Below are 26,048 nucleotides of genomic sequence, written 5' to 3'. Positions count from 1 at the left end.
CTTTCTTGACAATAACCCCAAGAGGTCAAGAATACAACACTAATTATTCCCATTTACAACTGAGAAAAACCAAGGTTCAGAAAGATAAAAGTAATTCCTACAAGGTCAGCCAGATTTATTTTATTTTGAAATTTTTTATTTAATTAGTTAATTTAGAATATTTTTCCATGGTTACATGATTCATGTTCTTTCCCTCCCCTCTTCCCCCAACCCTCTCCCATAGCTGACCCACAATTCCATTGGGTTTTTATATGTGTCATTGATCAAGACCTATTTCCATATTATTAATATTTGCAATAAAGTGATTGTTTAGCGTCTACATCCCCAATCATATCCCCATTAACCCATGCGATCAAGCAGTTGTCGATTTAAAAAAAAATAAGAATTGATATGTTCTTTTCTAAAATGTCAACTGTGTGTAACATCTGCAGCTTCATGTGTAATATTCCTTTTCTAGTCTCCTTTGTATATGGAAATGATCACATCTGTTGTTAGGCAAGAACAGAATAACAACCACAAAAAAATACATAAATAATAAAATAAATAAAATTATTTAAGTGTTGCCAGGGACACTGAGAAATTAAGGGACCTTCCCAAGGTCATACAGTCATCTTTGTCAAGGGCAGGGCTTGAACTCAGATGATTCTGACCCCAGCATCCAGTATTGCTATTCTCATAAAGCAGTATCAGGTGCAAATGAGATAATTTAGTTAAGGATCAGTGCAAACTTTAAACTATTATATCTATGGCAGCTATTGTTGACATGAAGACTCTATATATTTGTAATAATAGCAGGAATAGTTGGTAGCTGCCTACCTTGAAACAAGATCCAGCTAGGGAATGGGAGAGAAGAGGCCACTTAGGTAGTAAAGAGAGCACAGGATAAGGAAGGAGCCTGGAAATTTAGTTTATAATCCCTAATGGGACATGTAGATGGTACAGTGGATAGAGTGCCTGTCCTGAAGTCAAAATGCCTCATCTTTCTGAGTTCAAATCAACCCTCAGCCACTTACTAGTCATGTGACCCTGGGTAAGTTGCTTCACCCTGCCTGCTTCCATTTCCTCATTTGGAAAATGAACTGAAGAAGGAAATAGAAAACCTCTTCAGAATCCTTGCCATGAAAACCCCAAATGGGGACACAGGTAAAATTCAACAATAACCATAATGATAATAACTAGCATGTATATAGTATTTTAAAGATTACTAAGTGCTTTACACATTTTAACTCATCTTCATAACACCCATGGGAAGTCAGTGCTATTACTACCCCGCATCTTACAGATAAGAAAAATTACACACAATAATGTGACTTGCCCAGGGTCGCATAGCCAGTGTCTGAAGTAATTTTTTTTTTGTAATTTTGAGCCTCCCTGAGTACATGTTTAACAATCTCTTCCCTATACCACCCAGTTGCTTTAATATGTGACTTGGTAATTCACTTCCCTTTTCTGGATCTCAGGTCTCTCCTCACTTCTTAGTGGCAAAAAACTAAAAACAAATGGGGTGTTTATTTATTAACTGGCCAATAGTTGACAAAGCTACGGTACATGAGTTTTGTGGAAGACTTTCAAATCAAGTGAACTCTGATTATCTAAGAGAGACCCCAGCTAGGAGAGAGAGGAAAGAGGGAGCAGAATGCAAGAGAAATAAAGATACCAGTGGAGAGATAAGATGGTTCAAGGATAAAATGAGCCTAACATGTAGTTTTTAAAAACAGCTAGCATTTTTGTAGTGTTTTAAAGTTTGCAAAGAGTTTTACAAATATTATCTCATTTAATCTCACAATAATCCTAGGAGGTAAGTGCAATTATCAGCTTCCTAACAGAAAATAGAGGTTTAAGGATGAAACAATCCATGACATACCATGGTCAGGGAGCTGGAAGGATATTTTGAAATCATCTTGTCCAACCTCTTCATTTTATAGATAGTGAAACTGAGGGACAGAGAGGTTAAATGACTTGTCTAAGATTATGCTGATAATAAATCAGTTCAAATTCTCTGACTCCAAATCCAGGTCTCTTTCTCCTCCACCTATAAAAGGGTGCAGAGGAGAGTCACAAGGTTCCAGGGTTCTAGAATCAGAACCTTGCCTTTGTCTAGCTCTGTCTAGATTAAGAGAAAGAGAGAGAATACATTTGTGTTACATAGTATGGAATTTGAGTTTGATTTAAGGGAACTTTCCCTATGAAATGGTTATTAAATTCTGTTCAGTTCAATAAATAACAAAACCTGCTATAAAGTAATTTAAATTCTATTTGGCAAGGTAATGGAACTATCTGTGATAAAGGTCTTGCATATCTCTGTGGTCTTTACAAACATAATTAACCTTGGAATTAAGCTATTTTAAAAAGTGTCTGGAATGTCTAAATCGTCTTTCTCCAAAATATCACTATTAGGCCTATGTGCCAAAGAAGTGAAAGTTAGAAAAAAATTAAAGTTTCCATAAGCCAAAATATTCATAGTGACACTTTTTTTTTGTGGTAGGAAGATGGAAACAAAGTAGATGACGTTACAGTTCAAGCAGCTGGATGGCCCAGAGGATAGAATACTAGAGTCAGTTTGAATGGTGCCTTAAATATTTGTTAGCTGTAAGGACAAATCATACTTCAGCCTCAGCTTCTTCTTCTGTAAAAATGAGAGTAATCCCCATTGAGTGGTTGTGAGCATCAAACAGTATGTATAAAATGTTTTTCAAAACTTAAAATATTATCTATATATGGTAACTATTCTTATCATTATTGGATGTCCAATGATAATTAGATTAACCAGATTTGGTGCATGATCATAATTGATAACTGCATATAGAAAGTAATGAATCTGAAGAAGTCAGAAAAGCATGGGAAGATAAATATGAACTGATGCAGAATGAATCGATCAGAACTAGGAAAACAATATATCTATTGACTATAACAATGTAAACAGAAAGAAAAGCATTTAACAATTTAAACAGAAAAAAACTAACAAAAAGAAACTGGATACTTTATAACTATAATGATAAAACTTATACCAGAAATCAGTAGGCATTTATTAAGGACCTGCTACATGTTAGACAATGTAAACAGAAAGAAAGGCATTTAACAATGTAAACAGAAAAAATAATAACAAAAAAAGAAATGATACTTTATAAATAGAATGATGAAGCTTAAAGAAGAAGTCAATCAGCATTTATTAAGGACCTGCTACATGTTAGGCAACTGTGTTAAGTGCTAAGGATAGAAAGGCAAAAAAACAGAATTAAAAAAAATGCACCTGTAAATCTCAAGCACAAGGCTAAAGGAATATGGGTGTAGACCACTACATACAACTGATATGTCATTTTCTTTAACCCTTACTTTCTATCCTAATAACAAATCTAATATAGGAAGGCAAGGGCTAGGCAAACAGGTTTAGAGACTTTTTCAGAATCACACAGCTAGGAAGCATCTGTGGTCAGATTAGAACCCAGGTCCTCTCGACTCCAGGTATCAGTTCTCTACCCACTGTGCCTCAGAGCTGCCCCATATCATTTGGTTCTTCTGGTGCTTCTTTTCTTCCTTTTAAAAATATTTGTGACAAACATTGGCTCACTGAATAAAGGCAAGGAGAGGGGCATGTTCAGGATTGAAGGTGATATAGGGAAAAATCATAGCAATAAAAACATTTTTAAAAATAAACAAAAACATAATTGACTCTGAGTCGTTTGAAGCAGGCTCTTGCCTGACAGCAGGGGGCTGGATTAAATGACTTCTCTGAGTCACTTCCAGGCCCCATGATCCTCTGAGCAGGTGTCTCTTGAACATGCATCTGAGCCCAGGACTGCCTCTCAAAGGCTCTTGTCATTCAAGGAATTTTTCCCAAGCAAGAGGCGGAAAAGCTGTTTGTAGGATGAGTCAGAGGCACCCCGTGTTACCCAGTCTGACAAGTGGCACGGTTTGATATAAGAGCAGGAGAGAAGCAGGCGCTGATCCTAATCACAGGAGACAGCCTGTATCTCCTGACCCCGTCAGCAAGGGCAAGACCATGCAGGGGGAAGGGAAGGAGACAGGAGAGGTGTAGGGAGGAAGGCTGCCCAGCTGCCTGGAGCCTTCTCTCCACAAGGAAAGGTATCAGCAGAGAAAGCTCAAAACAGGCCCTCAATGAAGAGCTGCCTTGCCTCCCCCCAGGAGGTCCAACAACCTCCCCAAAGCGTGGGACTGAAACAGGGTGAGAGACAATGGGAGAAAACATTTCCCCTCTTACCAACCCGTCTCTCTCCAAACCCCCATCCCTTGGACCTGAACTGGCTGATTTCCCAGGAATCCCTCCCCAAAGTCAGTCCTTCCTATTTTGCTGCTTCTCCTGTTGTGAGTTCAGAGCCAGAACAGATGGCCGAGGCTCCCACAAAGAGGCCTTTTTCATCATGCAACCCACAAGGCAGGAAGCCACAATAACACCCTGGGTGCAAGAGAGTCTGTTTTCCCAAGAACTGAACACACCACCACATCTACAGGGTCTTAGGGCATGGCTACAAGATGGGGGTAGGCCAAAGCTGGCATCCTGGTGCAGTAGAGAATGGGCAATCCAGTATTCACAGGACTGGGGTTCTGGAAAACCTGAGTTCAAATTCTCCCTCTGATGCTTAGTGGCCATGTAGTCTCAGTCTTCCCATCTATAAGACGGGGATGGCATTACCTATAGTTACTATCTTCCAGAAAGTAACAAGGTTCAAATGTGGTGACCAGTCAATCAACATGTATTCATTAAGTGTCTGCAATATTCTAAGTATTTATTGTCAGTGACATTCTAAGTGCTAGATATGGAAAATAATGTAGAGAAAACACCTTGAAAACCTTTTTTTAAATAAAAAAGTTTTCAATTATCAAATATTTTCCCTGTATAAGTGGAAATTTTGAATCCTTTGGACTTCATCTCCCAACACTCTTTCCTTGTCCCAATATTCTCTTTTTCCTTTCTATTTACATGCATCCTTTACATTATGATTTTTAAGCTGTGGAAAATGCCTCCCTCACTCTGTTTTCCATATGGAAAGCTGGTGAGCTCTCTCAGTTTCTCTAGCCCTTTACTTTCCCTTTTCTTTAAGTTAAATATTAATAAATATTATTAAATAGAATACTTGGAGTATTGAATATTAATTTTTAAATTGTACATTCCTTTCCCTCTTCCCCCTTACACTAGAGGAAAACAAACAAAAAACCAAAATAAACATTTCATAATTTGTAAAATCACAAATTGTAATTTTTATTATAATTTTTTTACAAATTTAAAATGTAAAAATCTTGTAATAATAAGCATAATCAAGCAAAGCACATTCCCACGTCAGCCATGTCCCCCCCACAAAATGTTTCGATCTGTATCTTAAATCCATCACCTCTCTGTCAGTGAGTGGGCAGCCTGCTTCACTATCGATCCTCTGAAATCATGGCGGATAGCCTTGCAAGCCTCTGTAGAAATACTAGATAAATGTCAGCTATTATAAGGAATAAGGACCAGATTGTGGTTTCACTGATGTAGGGAGCACTCGGGTGAGGAAACTCGTTCTTTCTACCAATGTCAGGTACCACCTTTCTAGAATTTACAGTCTGAGCGAGTTGCCCAAAGGAGTGATTTGCACTGGCATACAGCCAGTGGGACTTGAACTCAGATCTTCTCAACACGGAGGCAAGCTGTCTATCCACTAGACCACAGTACCTCTCATCTATTATTATAATGAAGCCCATATTTATGATGCCCAAAGAAATCACAAATCCAGTCTTGAGTCCTATCTCTATCCTTTCACAGATAAGACAAGACCATTCCGAAAGGAGGAAAGGCAGGGAATGCCATGCACTCAACCACAGTATCTCAGGAGGTTCCTGAACCAAGAAAGGCATGACTCAGTAATGGAGCTCCAATAGTCCTAGCCAAGATTTACTCTTCTCAATTTTTCTGAGGCTTCTTCCCCCCCCCCCAAAAAAAATTTATCGAGTCCATCTACCCCCTAAAAAGAAACTTTAGGCAGGCTCTCCAGAAGAGCAGTCTAGACTTCTTCTGTTGCACAGGCCAGCTTAGATAGCAAGACCATGCAAGAGGGTTGACCACAGCTTCAAGACCTAGCCCACTACACCTCAATAATTTCCCATGAGAAGGACATTGGGTCTGCAGTGAATAAAAGGTAAAGCGGTTTCTAAAAATAGAGGTGTGGCCTCTTGGAAGTACTGGAAGAAAATGAGCAGAGGCTCTCCCTCCTTAGGCAGAGAGAGCCATTCACAAGGATTTCCTTGGTTCTTTCATGGTCCTTCTTCCCAAGAAGACATTATTCAAAGGTAGCATGGACTGGTGAGACAAACTCCTTATTTGGGAAGAGTCTTCGCCAACACTGAATGTGTCACCTTGGGCGTCCCCTCTGAATCTCATCTCTATAATAAGGGAGCTGGACTAGATGATCTCAGCTTTAAATCTCTGAGATTAAATCTAAGCCCTGCCCCCTGCCAATGCTAGCATTCTTCTCATTTATCAGTTCCTCATTTAATAATAACAAATAGTAATAGCATTTATATAATGCTTCAAACATTTAACTATAAAGCACTTTACAAATATTATCTTACTTTATTCTTATAACAATTCTATTAGGTAGGCACCTTTACTATCTCCATTTTACATGTGAGGAAACTGAGGCAGATGAAGAGAAGTGAAGTGACTTGATTGGGTTGACACAAATAGCAAAAGTATGAAATTAAATTTGAATTCAGGTCTTGCTGAATCAGAGTCCAAGCTCTCTAACCACTGTTCCACCTAACTGTACCTAGATCTAGAAAATAAGAACCCGTCTAGTCCTAAATCTCATGATTCCCTTCTCCAGGGAAAAATAACATTCATATCATGCTGGTTATCAATTAAATTACTATAGGATGAATATGAAAAGGTAATCCAAGGCTAAGGTTAGTAGCTTATAGTATGTACCCTAGCAAAGACATAAAGGGCAATTTCCTTTTTTTATTAAATTAATTTCATTTTATATATTGTGATTTAGAATATATAATTATATTTTGGTATAAAAATAATATAATTATAACATATAAAATATCTTTATATTATATTTATGTATATTATATTTATACATATGATTTATAATATGTAAAATATCTTTCTCACTCACATTGAGAAAACAAAAAGTAAACCAGAACCTTTCTAGCAAAAAGGCATAGTGGTCAAGGCGAAGATTCCCAAGTTGCCCATCTCCAAAACTTGCATGCTTCAATTTGTGCCTTTTCAATGACACAAAGTATAGAACACCCATCAAAAAGTATTTATTAAGCGCCTACTATGTGCTATCTTGCACTGTGCTAGGCACTGAGGATATAAGCACAAAGAAAGCCCACAGGGTAGACGCCACCACCAGTCTAGTCCTCAACAGAATGGAATTGATAACTGTGTTGACCACAGGTCAACCCAAGAGATGGCTCCCTAAATCAGTAACATGGACCCTGCTATGCTAGAAAGGAATACCCCACTCCAAAGTATTTCTCAAACTCAAACATGCTTTTGGCAAACATCAAATAGGCTGGAATTTTTTAAGAAAGTCCCTGGAGCAGGTAGGTAACTTAGTGAATATCCTGGAGACGGGAGATCCTACTGGCCTCAGACACTTCCTAGCTGTGTGACCCTGGACAAGTCACTTAACCCCCATTGCCTAGCCCTTATTGCTCTTCTGCCTTGGAACCAGGCATTGATTCTAAGATGAAAGGCAAGGGTTTGAAAAAGAAAGAAAAAAAAGAAATTCACTACAGCCAAAACCCCAGATCTGTACCCCCCTCCCCCCGCCACACACACCAATCAATCAATCAATCAATCAGGATCTATTAAGCTCCTATTATGTTCCAGGTATAATTCTCTCCTGGTCACTAGTTCCCTGCTGAGTTAGTCCTGTGTCTGCCCAGCTGTTCTGGGAAGTATTCTGAATGGGTAGTGAGCAAGCTTTTAACTAGGGTGGAGTCTATCTCTGCAGAGTATTTGCAGCTTACACCATTCCCTTTGTTTCTGCCATTGCCCTTCTTGGTTGTGAGTCCACATATGTAAGCAGAACATTCATTGAGATTCCATTCTGTCCTTATTAATGAACCCCAGCCCCTTATATCATTAGTCCTTTGTCTTGGAGAACAGTTCATGAACTATCTTTCCTTTTCCTTGCTGGAGAGAAGTGAGAGCTCACGGAGAGGGAATGTTGAATCATCAGACACGGTTGGGATGTCAGGTTTTCCCCTTATTTGTCTTTCTCCTGGGGAAAGGTTGGGAGGCAGAGTGTTACTGGGAAATAGCTAAGGGGTGAAATACAAAAGGCAGCAAACAAACTTTGAAAACTAAACAAAAATACTGTGGTCTAAACCTCAAAATACCAGGGAACAAAGAGTTCTGGTCATGGGGTTGGACAACCCTGAGTTCAATTTTGAGCTCTGAAAGACTGTGGGAGCCTGAGCACAGCATTCAACCCCTCTAAGCCTCAATTTTCCCATCTGTAAAAAGGGGATTGTAATACTTTTACTATCTACCTTACATGGTTGGCACAAGAAAAGCATTTTCTAAAGACTTCTATCGTGCTTTACTATTTTTGGAGTTCCCTGTTTCATTAGATCATAGATTCAGAGCTGGATGGGACCCTAGAAGTCACCTAGCCCAATCTCTCATTTTTTTTGATGAGGAAACTAAAATCCAGAATGGTGAAGTGATTTGTCTATGGTCATACAGTAAAGAAATCCCCAGCCGAGATATGAACTAAGAACCTCTAGATTCACGACTAACATAACTTCCATTGCCCCACATCATCTCTCAAGGTTCTTTGGCCTGTAGCACAATTTTGCCACTGGCCTTTCTAACAAGGATCCTAGACTCAAAGATTGAGAGCCAAACAGGATGGGGAGAGAGGAGGCATATGGATCTTAGAGGCAATCTAGTCCAGAAGTGACAATGATGCTATAGCTCCCAACACTCTTGAGTACTGTCCAAATTAGATGAAAATGTAACTGGGAGGAGCACGGATGTAACTCAACCAATCACTTAATCTCTTAGTGTCTTGGGAAACTCTAAGGCTATATAAGTTACAGAGAAGATCCCATCCTGCTTTGGTAGAGGGAGTTTCCTCACCTGGGAGTTTCCTATACTATATTAAATTACTAGTCTGGTCCAATCCTTATCCCTATGTCTTTTACAACTAAAAGTAATTTATCTGGATTGAAAAAAAGCAAAATGGGGACTAGAAAACATCTTTGCATTAAGCCTTTTCTGAGAATGCTCTGACACACAAAACCATTAAGGAATTGACACACATTGATAAGAGCAAGAGCCATGCTCCAAAAGTTACATGGCCAAAAGTGAAAGAGGCAGTTTTTGAAGGAAGAAATGCCAACAACAACAATTTTTCTGCAAAAATATTAGTACTAGCTTTAGCTTTTAACAGCAAAAAAGGGGGCAGCTTGGGGGCTCAGTGGATTGAGAGTCAGGCCCAGAGATGGTAAGTCCTGGATTCAAATCTGACCTCAGACACTTCCTAGCTGTGTGACCCTGGGCAAGTCACTTAACCCCCATTGCCTAGCCCTTTCCACTCTTCTTCCTTGGAACCAATACACAGTATTGATTATAAGACAGAAGGGTTTTTAAAAAACAGTAAAAAACAAACACTGGAAACAAATTAGGTGCTCAATAATTAGAAAATGAGATTATGGTATATAAATGTAAAGGAATAATTATTATTGCTCAATAAAGGTCAAATATGAAGAATTTTTTAAAATATGGCAAGAGTATTTAAATGATGACATGGTAAACTAATTAGATAAGGAATGTGTCATACAAGATGAATAGGCATGAATAACTCGTGAGCTATGTTTCTAGGAAAAGTGCCCACAGGAGCAGCTAGGTGGATAGAAAGCAAGGCCTAGGGATGAGAAGTTCTTGGATCAAATCTGGTCTCAGACACGTTCTAGCTGTGTGATCCTGGATAAGTCACTTAACCTCCATTGCCAGCCCTTACAGCTCTTCTGTTCTGGAACCAATACTTAATATCAATTCTAAGACAAAAGGTAAGGGTTTTTAAAAAAATGAAAAAGGACAAGAACCCATATCAACAAAATGTAAACTACTTTGAGGCCAAGAATCGTTTCATTTTTGTATCTATCTTCAGTACCTAGGACAGTGCCTGGTACATAAAGGAAGCTCAGGAAATGCTTATTGATTGATGCAATCACAGACACATCAAAATAGACTTCAACATGTACAGATAGTTCCCTGCTAGCAAATGGGCTGTACTCTCAAGTTCATCTGTAAGCCCTGCAGACACATTTCCATGTGGAAACAACATTATATATGGCTGGATTCCTGCACTACTCCCCCCAAAGCATATTTAACTCATAAGGTTTTAACTTGATGAACTCACCTGAATTCTAATGGTCCCCAAAGTAAGGACATACATGGAATATTAGATCCCCTTTTTCAGAGCTAAGGAGCAAACCTAGGAAAAGTCAGTCAACAATAGTTTATTATGCTCTCATTATATATTGGGAATTGTGTTAAATGCTGGGGTTCCAAAGGAGACAAAAAGGTTCCTTTCTTCAAGGAGCTTATACTCTAATGGGGAGATTGCATGCAAACAACTACATACATGCATTCCCTCCATCAATTTAGATCAGATCCATTCATGCCTTCCTGACTCTTCTCCTCACCCTCACCTCCCATAAGTTCACCATAAGGTCACCTAACATGCTGGGGGACTTGCTCACTTTCTCTTGACATTTACAGGATATGAGTCTTGCATGGATCAGCTCTCTCCCTCTCCAGGTGACCGGTCCATCGTCTTCTTCACTCCTCCTCCATTTCTCTGATAGATGTCTTTGGCTCTAATTCTCGGTAATGCCCTCCTTCATTCAATCTGCTCACACTCACCATAATTCTCCACTGCCATGTGACTGTTAACCTCCCCAAAACATCTATCTCCGCATCAATCAATCGATTAACCCATCCATTTACAAGCACTCATTAGAAGCCTATTGTATGACCAGAACCCTGCTAGATACTAAGGACACAAGAACAAAAATATCCCAAATAGTCCTTGCCCTCAAGGAGTTTACAGTCTAACAGGGGAGATAATATGCACACATATAAATTTATGCAAATATATTTAAAATATACACGTATAAGTATAATTACAAAAGAAATAGCAGACAATTTCTAGGGACAGTGCTAAGAAACAAGGTATAACAGGAAAGATCTCATGAAGGAAGTGGCCCCTGAGCTAAATTTCAAAAAGAATTGGGGACTCTAACAGGCAAAAGAGAAGAGGGAAGAGGATTCTATGCATAAGAGAATATATAGGAAGGCAGCTTTTTGTTATTAAAAGCTTTAAATTATCTTTAATTATTATAGGCTTTAATAATAAATTATGAACTTATAAAAAACTTAAAAACTAAGACCCTGAGGGTACTGTATGGGTATATACATGGATGCATACATGCATATAGAGATATATACACATGTATATATAGTGTTATAATATATACACACATACATATTTATACTCCTAGAAACATAGCAGAATGGATAGAGAAGTTACCTTGAAGTCAATGAATAGCTAGATTTAAGTTGTCTCCTCTATCACATATTGGTTTTGTGACCCTGGGCAAAGCACTTAAATTCCCAGCTCTCTAAGCAATTCTCTAACACTATCAGTAGCAGAAAGCTTCGGACCTACCCAAGGAGAAGGAGTTTCCTCACATGGAAGTTTTCTGCATCATTGATATCACAGAACCAATCCTTCTCATCACATGCCAGTATGACATATCATTAATATCCATGGGAAGCCTAATAAGCATTCATAACGTATTTGTAATGTTCCCATCACTACATCTCCTCATTACTTTGTTTTGCATTTATGGCATTTAGTATCTGTAATATATAAAGTTGGAAAAATGAATTTGAATTCCTGAAATATTTTGAAGATATGCTTAAATTTACCACCTTGACACCTTATAACCTCCAAATTGGCAAGAGCAAACAAGGATACCCAGAGCACTCTGCTACATCTTCATGAAGCACCCACATGCCTTGATGTCCCCTGGGATTTAGCCAATGGTTAACTGTCTGGAGCTAGCTAAATCAAGTAATGAGACAACATTTCATGCTTTGTGTCAGTCAATAAGTTTTAACTATATGGCAGGCAATATATTAAGTGCTGGAGATACAAAGAGACGATAAGCCAGTCTCTGCCTTCAAGGAGCTTACAAACTAATGAAGGAGAAAATAAGCAAACAAATATGTACAAACAAACTACAGACAGTACAAATGGAAAATAATTAAGAGAGAAAAGGCACTTAAATAAAGAGGGGTTGGGAAAAGCTTTCTGCTGAAGATGGGATTTTAGATGAGTCTTAAAGGAAGCCAGGGAGCTCAGGAGGCAGTAATGTAGAGGGAGAGCATTCCAGGCATAAGGGACAGCCAGAGAAAATGTCAGGAATCAAAAGATATAGTGACTTGTTTGTGGAACAGCAAGCAGACCAGTGCTTCTGGATCAGAGTGTGTAGTGGTATAAAGGGTGAGGGGACTGGAAAGGTAGGGGGGAAGAGGATAGGTCCTGAAGGGCTTTGAACACCAGCCAGAGAATGGACCCTGGAAGAGTTAAAGAGACTCTGGAGTTTTTTGAGTAGAGGGGTAATATGAGCAGATTTGTGCTTAGGGAAGACCACTTTAGTGGCTCAATGGAGGATGGACTGGAGTGGGGAAAGACTCAAGGCAAACAGACCTACCAATGGCTATTGCAATGGTCCAGGTATGAGGAGAAGGATGGAGGCAGCACTAGAGAAGAGAAGAGGGAATAATTGAGAGATGCTGTAAAGGTAAAATCAACAGGCCTTGGTAACTGCTTGGAAAAGGGGGGAGGGATAATGAGAAGTCCAGGATGACAATTAGTTTGGGAGCTTAAGGGTCTGGGAGGATGATTGCCCTATACAGGAACAGGGAAGGTATGAGGATAGTAGGAAGAAAGATAATGAGTTCTGTTTTGGACCTGTTTTTGTAACTTTCAAAAATATGGGGAGCTCTATAGAGAATGTGCCCAAGAAAATGTACCTTTAGCCTCATCTGCCTGATCTGAAGAATAATATTGGCTAATATAATGATAGCTAACAAGGTGCTTTCCTTCCCTGGGTCATGATCTGGCTACATGTGGAAAAAGAGAGGGTGGGAACTGATGGTATCTCAAGTCCTTTCCAATTAAAAAAAATCTATGTTCTAAGGGCCCTTCTAGCTTGGATCCTATGTCCTCTAAGTTTTCAAAACACTATACAATCTTAGTTTGTTGGGTTCTCACAACAACTCACTTTACAGACAAGGAAACTGAGGTTGAGAGAGGGCATGGGCAATTAAGTGTCTGAGGCAGGATTGAAATGAGCCTTAGGGATCTCACCAGGGTGTTGATGTTTTCCTGAAAGCTCTGCCCCTTTGTGCCCTGGGTAGAAGAGAGTCAGGCTCAAGATATGAGACATCTTTTTGTTCTTAAGAAGAGAGAAGCCATTAAATTATCATCCCCTCCTGGGGGCTTCAGAGGGGCGGGGAGCACAGATGTTGTACCCAGGGCTACAGCATCACATTGGGTGACACTCCTCAGGAGCACCCTGTGAGTCTAATGAATGGGCTTCTCCCTGGTACTGATGAGCGTCCTCAGATGACTTCTGGGAAGCAAGTCGCTTTCCATCTCTGGGTTACAGTCTGTTCATGTGAAAAAGGAGGGGGTTGGAATCGATGGTGCCTCGTGTCCTTTCCAACTTAAGAAATCTGTGTTCTAAGAGCCCTTCTAGCTCTGAATCCTATAAGTTTCAGTACTCTTATTTCATTGGAAAAAACTGATTAATAATGACCAGAGAATCACAGAATCTCAGAGCTCGAAACTGCCTCAGAGGACATATAGCCCAAATTAGACCCACATTGGAGTCTCCTTAGCCATGGACCCTAGGAGAGGTCATCTAGCCTCCAAATGAAAGCTGCCAGTTGTGGGGAACTCACTTTTCGGGCAGCCCTTTCCTTGAGTGGACAGCTCTAACCCATTGGAATATATTCTCTTATATTAGCTAAAATCTGTCTCTCTGCCACTTCCTACTTTCAAATTGTTCCTAGTGTTGCTCTCTGGGGTCGACAAAACCAATAGAAATCTCCCTTATTTATTGTTTGATTGTTTCAGTCCTTTCTGGCTTTTTAGGACCCCACCTGGGGTTCTCTTGGCAGAGATACTGGAGTAGTTTGCCATTTACTTCTCCAGCTCATTTGATAGATGAGAAAACTGAGGCAAACATATTGAAGTGACTTGCCCAGAGTCACACAGCTAGGAAGTGTCTGTGGCCAGATTTCAACTCATAAGGATGAGTCCCTCTGGCCTTAGGCCTGCCACTCCATCCATTGTGCCACCTAGTGGCCCCTCTCCCTTATTCATAAAACCCCTTAAAATACATACTCAGTCTCTAAGTCTTCTCTGATCTAAACCTCTCCCATTGCCAATCAATAATCATAAGGCAGTTTCAAGCACAACCTGTCCAAAATAGAACTCATAATCTTTCTCCCCAAACTCCTTCCTCTTCTGAACTTCTCTATTATTACTGAGCCTACTACCATCTTCCTAGTCATGGTCCAGAAGCCCAACTATGCACTCTATCCCATCACCAAATTTTGTTCACTCTCGTCTTCACAATTATCTCTTTTATATTCCTTCCTTTCTTCTAGGGCACTAATGATACACTAGATCAAGCCCTTGTCACCTCCCAAATGGACCATTGCTTTAGCCTTCTAATAAGTCTCCTTGCCTCAATTCCCCCCCCCCATTTCATCCATCCTCTACTCAGCCACCAAAAGTGCTTTTTTTCTAAATCAAAGGTCTGACCATCAGCAACCTCTCCCTTCCCCCTCCCCCCATTCAATAAACTCAGGGTACCTCCAGGATCAAACATAAAATCCTTTGTCTGGCTTTTGAAGCTCTTCCCAGTCTGGCCCCATCCTACCTTTCAGGCTCTTTTTACATTTTCCTCTTATCTACTAACGCGACTGTCCAGCTACACTGTCCTACTTGCTGTGCCTTACAAAGGACATCCCATTTCCCATCTTCATCATACCTTCACATTGGCTTCCCCCTATATAATGCTCTCCCTCCTTACCTCTGATTCCTAGCTTCCCAGGCTTTTTTCAAAACTCAGATCAGGGTGGAGCCTGAATTAGACCAAACATAGTATAGTTCACTCTTCCTTCTTCTTTCCCCTTTTTCCAATTTGTTTGAGATCTCTCCTATAAAATGACTAATATGAGAAAATGTTTTATATGCATGCACATATAAATCTATACCAGATAGCTAACTATCTCAGGGAGTGGGGAGGGTGGGAAGGAGGAAGGGAGAGGGGGAGGAAGAGAATCTGGAACTCAAGATTTTTAAAAATGAATATTAAAAATTGTTTTTACATGTAATTAGGGAAAATAAAATATTATCATCTTTAAAAACTAGTGCTAAAAAAGCTTCATATCAGGGGCAGCTAGGTGACACTGTAGATAGTGCACCAGATTGGGAATAGGGAGGACCTGGGGTCAAATCTAGTCTTGGACACTTCCTATCTATGTGACCCTGGGCAAGTCACTTAATCCCAATTGCCTAACCTTTGCTCTTCTGTCTTAAGAGTTGATACTTGGACAGAAAGTGAGAATTAAGAGACAAAAGATTCAGATCAATTCCCTCTTCTGGAGGAAATCTTTCCTGGTATCCCCAAATGCGAATTCCTTCTCTTCTTAGATAGCCTTGTTCATACCTAGTTATTTTCAGTGTTTTTCCTAATAATAATAATCATCATAGCTAGCATTTGTATGGTGCTTTTTAGGATTTGCAAAGTACTATACATATATCAGCTCAGATGATCCTTACATCAGCCATATAAGGTAGGTGCTATGATTATCACTTCCATTTTATAGATGAGGAAATTGATATGGGAAAACCTAAATGACTTGCCCACACAGACAGCGAGATTTGAACTCAGATCTTCCTGACATTCTAACCCACATGAGTTCCTTGAGTCCAGAGACTATCTTTCCTTTTTTTTGTATCCCCAGGGCTTCCAGTGCCTAGGACTTTTACTAAGTGCTTGTTGCTGGACTGACTAGCCCTCCTCTGAATGTGCTTCCACTAGTCTGGACTGAACAAAATACTCAAGCTTTAATCTGAACAGGGTCAACTACAAAGAAAAAAAGGGTCTCCTTTACTCTGGCCATTTTGCTTTTGGAGTATGAAAGAACCACTACAGGCTCAGGAAGAGGCTAGGACAGGGTAGAATAGGTTTGTGAAGGGGTAGAAATTGAGGACATCCAAGAGGAAAGTAGAGACGTCAAAGGTACAGGGAATTAGAGACTTATGGAAAATATGTTTACAAAATCTTCAAAAAACAAAAAACAGCAGATCATCCTTGCCCTCCCCATCTCCTTTTTCCATCCCCCTTGCTCTTGGCACTTTGGGGATCAAAGCATATACAGGGTTACTTTCCACTGAGTCTTTCCCCTGGGTTGGCTCAGCAAGGAAGAAGCCAGAAACACAGTGATCTCTATCATTCCGGAAAGATTCACTTTATTCATTAAGACTTGGCTGGCCATGAAGGTTGAGCCTCTGGTGGGATGGCCAATGGCCCTGGTGAATTAGAGCCTATAAAGGATGGGGTAAGGCTGGTTAAGGCTTCCACCTTAAGCAGGAGGTGGATCCATAAGAAACACAAATGAAATATACAATAGAGTCCTATTATACCACATTTAATTTCCAAGAATTCACTTACCATATTGCATTTAACTTAAGGGAATTCAACTATGGGCTGGGCAAAAAGAGAAAGAGAGGAAAAAGAGATCCATACATGGAGTAACGAATTCTATTCAATATCCCCATTGAGGTGAGATGAAGATAAGACTATAAAAATCACATGTTATTTGTGGAATCCTTTCAAGGTATTTTTTCTCTCCTAATTATCAGTTTCCCTGCCAGCTAAGTCTTTACCTATTTTTGTTTCCTTCTAAATTCTGGTTTCCACTTCACTTCTAATCTACAGTTCAGCTGGATAGTAGAAAAGATAAAATGGACATCTAATTTTTCCATAGCAACCATGTCACATTCCCTCCCCATCCTGATTCAGATGTCTTTCTTTTAAAGAGACATTCGCCCCTTTCGATATTTCTGAGCTGTCACCCTCCCTTCTGACGTTATTAACCTAACCTTATAGTCTCTACTATATGGAAGTTTTGTTACTCTGGCCATCAATATAGTCACTTAAAAACATTAATCAAATTCTCGTGGCCTTCCTATGAGGATGAGGAATAGAACTTTCTTTTTTTAAGTTTATATATATATAATAAATATATACATATATATTATATATATATATATTTCAAATAATGTAAAAACAATTTTAACATACCTTTTTCAAACATTTGAGTTCTAAATTCTCTCCCTCCTTGAGAAGGCAAAAAACCTAATATAGATTATACATGTGTGGTCAAGCAAAACATATTTCCACATTAGCCATAACCAAGAATGCTGCAGCTTTCTAGGAAGCCTTCTTGACTTCCAGTTCTCTCCTTCCCAGCGTTCATCCCTCCCACAGAGGCTGCCACAAAAATCTTTCAAATTGGGGGATATTCTTTCCTTTCTGAAAACCCTGCTATCTACAAAATAAAGTCCAGACCCCTTTGCAGGTCTTTCAAGGACCTCCACAATCTGGCCCCACTCCCCAGACTCTCCCTCCCCTACCACTGCTCCCCAACACTCACTCTTCTCTTGGAGTCAGGTCAATCTCATCTCCTCATTGCTCCCTGTATGCACTGTTCATTGTCTCACCTCCCTGGCTTTGCCTCAAGCTGCTCTCCATCCTCCAGGGCTCTCTCACTCTCTCTCTACCATTATATCTAGCCAAACCTTATTCAGTTTCCAATATATGTTGTTTCTGCCCATTAGAATGTGAGCTCCTTGAGGGCAGGGGCTATCTCAAATGCTTGCAAAGAGCCTGGCACATAGACCACCTTCCACAAATATTTGTCAGTTAACTGACAATGCCCATCTAAGTCCCACCTCCTTCATGGGACTTTCTCTGACTATTCTGACTGGCTTCCTTCTCTGACCTCTGATAGCACCCGTGCTCAAGACCCCGTATTTAATCATTTATGTATGACCCTTGTTTTTTGAGAATGACTTTTCTTTCTTTCTTTCTTTCTTTCTTTCTTTCTTTCTTTCTTTCTTTCTTTCTTTCTTTCTTTCTTTCTTTCTTTCTTTCTTTCTTTCTTTCTTTCTTTCTTTCTTTCTTTCTTTCTCTCTCTCTCTCTCTCTCTCTCTCTCTCTCTCTCTTTCTTTCTTTCTTTCTTTCTTTCTTTCTTTCTTTCTCTTTTCTCATTTCCCTCTAAACTTTCTTTTCCTTTACATGGTCTGTTCTGCTAATAAGTAGTGTTTGGTCCTTTTCCCCAAGGATTGAGATTCAATCAAAATCACACAATCTCAACTAAACACCTTGCCAGAGACATCCCTATTTAGGCAACCAGGTGGTACTTTCCTCTGATGAGGGAAGGAAGGCCCACAGATACTCTTCTTGTCCTGTTTGGGTCCCTACACATGATTTCAGGATAACCAAGGGCAGGTGCTCCTCTGTCCCATTGGCTTCTAACCATGCTAGATGATCCAAGAGATGACCAACACCCCAAAGACTTTGTGAGACTTCTCTGCATCCCTCATCCATCACTCCTGGCTTCCCTCCTGCTCCCCAGCCCCAAATGGCCAAGCCACCCTTACCTGGAAGCCGCAATCTCCGCTTTCTGCTTGGCGATGGTGGCTGCTCGCTCCGCTGCCTCCACAGCTCGGTCAACCTTTTCCCGGATCTTGCTGGCCCTCAGTGGAATCAGGTTCTTGCGCTTTCCGCTCACCAGAATATTCTGCTTGTATTTCCCTTCTTCCTTGGTACCATCTGGGAAAGTCATGCACCCGTAGCCATGGCGTTTGTTGTTCGCCCATTCCCCCTCATACTTCAGTCCGTCTGATCGCTGGCTCAGCCCAAAGCCAGAACGTTTGTCATTCTTCCACTCGCCCACATAAGTCTCGGTCGTGGTGGCATCGATGTCATCTTCAATGACGGACAACTCAGCCTCCCCCTCCCCTAGGCTGACGGTGGAGTTGATGTCACTGGCAGTAGAGCTCACGGTACTCATTCCAGCCTCGCTGCGGAAGGAACTCTGCTTGCTCCTCTGGCTGGCCAGGCTGCTCTTGGATTCGGACTTCCGCAGCTTCAAGCCACTCAGCAGGGACCGACGGAAAAGGCCCTTCTTCTTGCTCTTAAGGATCTCGGCATCACTATGAGCCACAAGGACGAAGCCCCCCCGGGACACCGCAGGGCTGCCAGCCACGGCAGGTGAGGCGTCCGGGTGCAGCGCTGTGCCGTTGGTGTGCTCGCTCCGCAGTGAATTGATGGATGTCCTCAGGGGTGACCTGATGACCGCAGCCATGCCGTACGGGACGCTCTGCCGGACGCCATAGCCTTGGCGCATTCCACCAACCCACTGACCCTGGTATGTCCCTGGAAAAGACACAAGACAAACAAATGAGTGAGCTGTCATGTCACTATGTGTGGTACAACAGAGAAGATAAGTCATGGCAAAAGAAAATACTCTATAATAAGGAGGCCAAGTTTTGAAGAAAAGAAGAATGAGGTGGAGAGTGGGGAAGGACTTTTATCATCTTATCCCTTTATTCAAAAACCTTCAGTTACTCCCCACCCACCACAGGATGAAGTTGAAACTCTTTAACTTGGCAAAACCATGGACCTTCTGCTCCACACAGACTGGTCTAGTCTCTGTCTCAAAAACATTGTGTGAATTCCTAATTCCATATCTTCAGGGCTGATGCCCTAAATGAGAACTGGCCCAAGATGGTGACTATTGTGGTAGAGGCATGTATGCAAAGGACAGAAGCTAGAGATGGATCATCTGTCAGTCAAATGAAGATTCCATTTGGAATGTGGCTGGGAAACAGTTGGAGGCAAGAGCCAACTGCTTGACTGGATTTGAAGTCTTTGGGGCTTTCTGGCTGACCTGAAGGAAGAAGCTGGTTTTGTCTCTGGGACTTGGGATAATCAAGTTGGAGGTGACCTGGCTGATTTGAAGGCAGAAGAAGAAGGTCAATAGTCCATATATCTCTCTCTGACTGGCTCTGTTTCATGGTAGTGACTGAATTGCCATTTCTCTCAATATCCTCCAACCTAACACTCATTGTAGATAATAGGGATGTCCCATCCCTCTTACCTCCATCCTCCACCCTTGTCCTGTCTTCCCCAAATAAACCCCTTGTTTGACAAAAGATTAAGAAATATTTCATTGAAACCTCACAGCTCACACTGAGTGACTTGAGGAGACCGAAGAAGGAGGGAGGGGAGACTGAAAGGCTTCTGAAGAGGGAGGTACAAAAGGGAGGAGGTTAGGCAAAAAGAAGGTAACTACTTGATCCATTAGTTATCTAGTATCAATCAAATAGACCTTCAAAATATCATCTATTACACCATGCGAAAGGTTGGTGTGCCAGGATTGTTACTTTCAGATTAATGACGTCAAGGGATTTTCTTGTTATAGGTCAACAGGTATGAACTGGAGAGAGGGGAAGAAGAAGGATCTTTCTAGATATTTCTCTTAGATCTTCTTTCTCCTAGAGGCAAAAGTAGCATTCTGAGTTTGCAAAAATAAGATCTCTCCCTAAAGTTAGCCCTAACACAGATTCATACAGTCCCACATCTGGTAAATTTGGACAAATCACTGGAGGAAAAAAAAATAAGTTCAACATACAAATGAACTCAGTCTGGCAAGGCAAAAATGTCCATTGAATAGACTGACAAACACCCATATCATGGAGGCTTATTTCATGAGAGGCATGTGTCACAGTGGATAAGCAGTCTTGAAATCAGGATGCCCTGGGTTCATGACTTGCCTCTGAGCCATACTTGCTGAGACTCTGAACAAAGAACTTAGTCTCTCAATTGCCTTTCTTTCTCCCTCTTCCTAAGTGACAGTAATGACATAAATTAGTATGTAGGTGACTATCTGGATTAACGGGGAGGGGGCAAGTCCTATCCCAAGGCAATCATTAGCTCAGTACAAAGCAAATTAATGTCTAAATCTGGAAAATACCTTAACTGAGCATCTAGTACAATACCCTTGACCCATAGATGAAAAAGCCAAATCCCAGAGAGGTTAAATAATTTGTCCAAAGTCACCCAGTGTCGAAGTAGTGGAGGTAAGACCAAATCCTGGAGGAAGAGAAGAACTATGGGAGTTTTGTCAATAAGTAGGAAAGGAATAGCTTCCAGTGGGTGTCACCAAATGGACAATGAACCCTTCTCTCTACCCAAGCAAGCGCTGTCATCCATGCCTTCATCACTATTGTAAAGTCTCCTAATTAATACCCCTGTCTCAAGTCCTTCACTTCCATCTATCCATTGGAGAATTATTTCCAAGAACTAATTCTAACTAGGTTACTTTCCTGCTCAATAAAACTCTAGTGGATCCCTATTATACCTAAAATCAAATATAAACTCTTCTATTTGATATTCAAAGCTCTCCACAACCTTATCCAAACCTTGATATAGGTTACTTGCTTTCAAGTGCCTCAAGGAGACCTGGGTACATCAGAATCTACTGGAGGGTGGAAAACCTTTCAGAGATAGCCCGCAATATATTCATTTATTCCTTCCCTGAGTGGGGGAAGACTAAGGTTGTCCACAGATCACAGCTTCCCCAACTGGCTACCTTTCATCTAGACACTTTGGCCATGGTCAGATAAAGTATCATAGCTGGGAAAACGGTAAGAGGGGCTGCAATCCCTTTTGGAAAATGCAAACACTATACCTTAGACAGGCATCAACTAAAACTATAATTAGCAGTTAATACTCTAGCAGGAATTGGTTGAAAGTCCACAGACTACAAGATAAGACCCAAGGGTGATACATAGTGGTTAAAATATCATGAGATTAAGAACCAGAGAACCCAGATCTGCTATGTATCATTGGCAAGTCTCTTAAATGCTCTGAGCCTCAGTTTCCTTATCTATAAAATGGACAAGATGGCTTCCCAGGTGTATATCTATGATGATGCCAGGCAGAAAGAGAAAGAAGAAAAGGCAGCTGATGGACAAAGTAGAAGATAGAAACTTCTCTAGTTTGTCTCTTCAGTTTGGCTGCGAGCTGGACCCCGACAAATCACTCAGGATTCTCTTCTGTGCCATAGCTTTCTACCTCCTTCTTCTGGTGAACTCAAACGCTACTTACTTTACTCCAGGAAACCCTCTGTGATTCCCATATTAATGAAGTGCTTTCTCCTTTCTTGGACCTCACAAAGCATTTGTTCTTTACCTTTCTAGTGAACTTTTCATGAAAGATTGTATATTACATGGAGATTCATATTTGTCTCTTTCCCTTCATTTTTATGTAAGTCCTTTGAGGGCAGGGACCATGAATAATAATAATAATAATAATAATAATAATGGCAATAACAATAATTACAGCCAACAATTATATGGTACTTTGAGGCTTGCAAAGTACTTCCCAGATATCTCATTTTAACTTCGCAACAACCCTATGTGGCAGGTGCTAGTGCCTAGCTTTAATGAGATGGTATCTGTAAAGTGGTTAGCACTGTGCCTGGCATATAGTAAATGCTAAATAATTGCATACTTATTTCCCATTATACCCACCCCTGAATAGTATTCTTCAGTCAGGAAGTCAGCTAGCAATTATTGCCTATTATATGCCAGGCACTGTGCTAAGTGCTGGGAATTTAAAAAGGCAAAAGACAGTCCCTGCCCTCAAGGAGCTCACAATTGACACAGAGTGGAAATTTAATAAATGTAGGCTAAATTGCATGGGTAAGGGGGCAGCTGGGTAGCTAAGTGGATTGAGAGCCAGGCTCAGAGATGGAGGTCTTGGGCTCAAATCTGACCTCAGACACTTCCCAGCTGTGTGACCCTGGGCAAGTCACTTAACCCCCATTGCCTAGCCCTTGCCACTCTTCTGCCTTGGAGCCAATATGTAGTACTGATTCTAAGAAGGAAGGTAAGGGTTTCAACAAAATCGCATGATTAGAATGGAGTTGAAGACCAACTACATGACTTAGTTGGATTAGACCAAAGAATTGACTTATCCAAGTCACTTGCCAACTCACTGGGCCACAGAGCATAAAGATCCAGCATGTACAACCTGTATCATTACCTAGGGACTTGGAAATGGGGGAAAAGGGAAAGAAAGGGAAACATGGATCACAAAATGTCAGAAAATTATTATTAAAATTGTATTGACATTTAAAACATTTTAAAAATAACTTTTATGAGGAAGTTAAAGTCTATCAGTCATATAACAACAAAACACCTTCCTGGATTAGAATCGGTCAATACCATATCTCTGAAGTTGTCTGTTTAAGTCTCGTGTCCCTGGACTTGTTTGTTCCTGCACTGATAGTTGTATGTTTGATTCCTTTGGAAATCCCATGTTTGTTCATTCAAGTATTTAAAAACATGATTCTGAGAAGAGATTCCACAGGCTTCACCACATTACCAAAAGGGTCCAAGACACACACAAAAGTTAAGAGCCTTTGATTTAAGAATATTAATACTGCATCAAGAGAAAGAACTGTGGGAGTAGAAATGCAGAAGAAAAACATACGATCTATCACTTGATATTTACATGATAGGCATATGATTTGGGGTTTGGGTTTTAAAAGATTTAACTTAATTTATTCTATATGTAACATATATATAATAAATAGATTTAATTTAAATGATTGCTCTATTACAAAAATGAATAATATGGAAATAGATATTGAGTGATAATACATGTATAACCCAGTGGAATTGCTTGTTGGCTCGGGGAGGGGTAGAGAAGAGGGGAGGAAGAGAATATCAATCATGTAACCATGGGAAAATATTTAAAAATAAAGAAAGAAATATTTTAAAGAAATAAAATAAAATGAAAAAAAAAAAGAATATTAGTGCTGCTGGCAGTTAGGTAGCATAGTGAATTGGGAGCCAGACCTTGCAATGGGAGAGGCTGGGTTCAAATCTGGCCTCAGATACTTCCTAGCTATGTGACCCTGGGCAAGTCACTTAACCCCCATTGCTTAGTCCTCTTCTGCCTTGGAGCCAGTGCACAGTATTGATTCTAAGACTGAATATAATGGGTTTAAAACATATAAATATCAGGGCTGCCTAATTGGTGACCATGTTGCAGTTTCCTGCAATCAGGCATGTTTGATTTAATAATTAAATAAGCCTTCACACTACTAAAATTTAGCAAGCACTTCACAGTTTACTCTAACTGCCTTGTCAGAATTGCCGACGACATCTCAGTTTCGGGATGTCATAGGGAGAAGAGTGATGCATTTAAAATCCAAGGACTTGGGTTCAAATCCCAATCCTTCCATTACCGCACTGTGTTAGGCTGGGCAAGTCATTTGAGCTGACAGAGCCTCATTTCTCTGTAATGGTAAAATGGGAGGGTTGGAACTTTGAAGCCAGTAATCTGAAGGAGAGCATGACAATAAATTTTGTACAAACGCAAAAAGAAAGAAAGAAAGAAAGAAAGAAAGAAAGAAAGAAAGAAAGAAAGAAAGAAAGAAAGAAAGAAAGAAAGAAAGAAAGAAAGAAAGAAAGAAAGAAAGAAAGAAAGAAAGAAAGAAAGAAAGAAAGAAAGAAAGAAAGAAAGAAAGAAAGAAAGAAAGAAAGAAAGAAAGAAAGAAAGAAAGAAAGAAAGAAAGAAAACAGTGACTTCAACCTCTAAATCTTTGATCCCATGAAATAACTATGGCTTTCTCTCAATCCTCATTCCTCTTGACCTCTCTTCAACATCTGACACTGCTAAAGTCCCTTTCCTCCAGGATACCTCTGGGTGTACAGGATGCTGTTTCCTCTTGGTCTTTCTTCTAGCTGTCTGACTGCTCCTTCTCAAGCTTCTCTGTTGCATTCTGGTTTGTGTTCCACTCCCTAGGTATGGGTCAGATCATAGACTGCCCTTTTCTCTTATGTCTCAATGTTCTCACTGACCTCATAAACTCTCATGGGCTCAATGGTCACATCTACATAGATGATGAGAAAATTTACATAAAATTTAGCCCTCATCTCCCTCCTGAGCTCCACCAACTGCCTGTTAGACATTTCAAACTGGATCTTGACCTGGAAACATCTCTAGCTCAACTAGTTACCTTTTCCCAAAACCCAAATCTCTTCTGAACATCCTTGTTTATAAGACATCACATCACCATCCTTCTAATCACCAGGTTTGCAAACTCAGGTGATCATCGACTCCTCATTTTCTGTCACATCACATCTCCAATTAATTGCCAAATCTTATTTTTTTCTTGTTGTTCAGTATGTCCAGCTCTTAGAGACCCCATTTGGAGTTTTCTTGGCAGAGATACTGATGTGGTTTGTCATTTCCTTCTCCAGCTCATTTGACAGATGGGGAAACTGAGGCAAACATGGTTAAGGGATCTGCCCAGAGTCACATAGCTAAGAAGTATCTGAGGCCAGATTTGAAGTCAGGAAGATAAGATTTCCTAACTTGAAGTCCAGCACTCTATCCACTGTACCACTTAACTGCCCTCTTATCTTATTTCTACCTTCATAATATCTCTTACATCAACCATCTTCTCTCTCCTCCCAGGGCCCCGTCACCATGGCAACAACCTCCTTAACTGGTCTCCCAGCCTCTTCCCTCTCCAGTCCATCATCCCTACAGTGAGCCAAGTGGTATTCCTGTAGAACTGATCTGACATTATCACTCTCTTGCTCAGTAAACTCCAATGGCTCTCCATGACTTCCCAGATCAAGCACAAGCTCCTGTGTTTGGCACAGAAGCCTTTGCATCCTGGCTCCAATTTCTGATGCTCCAGCCTTGGTATATGTTACTCCCCCTTCAAGCACTTCATGGTCTAGCCAAATTGGCCTTCTTGCAGTTTCTAGCATATGATATTGCATCTCCCATCTGCCAGACTTTGCAAGGATGTTCCCTCTGCCTGAAATGCATTCTCTTCT

At 40.5% G+C, this 26,048-nt stretch overlaps 1 protein-coding gene across 1 annotated transcript in view; it reads right to left on the bottom strand.

Annotated features, from left to right (window-relative positions):
• JPH3 (junctophilin 3) overlaps positions 1 to 26,048 on the bottom strand; it is a 203,253-nt gene that overhangs the window by 120,151 nt on the left and 57,054 nt on the right. Inside the window, exon 2 of the mRNA XM_001366161.4 lies at positions 18,780 to 19,557. Within this exon, the coding sequence (XP_001366198.1) occupies positions 18,780 to 19,557 (778 nt within the window). The remainder of the gene's footprint in view (positions 1 to 18,779; positions 19,558 to 26,048) is intronic.

This window comes from Monodelphis domestica, chromosome 1 (genome assembly GCF_027887165.1).
Source record: "Monodelphis domestica isolate mMonDom1 chromosome 1, mMonDom1.pri, whole genome shotgun sequence".
Lineage (NCBI taxonomy): Eukaryota > Metazoa > Chordata > Mammalia > Didelphimorphia > Didelphidae > Monodelphis > Monodelphis domestica.
Note: the sequence above shows the minus strand (reverse complement) of the source record. Positions and strands in the feature narration are given on the sequence as shown.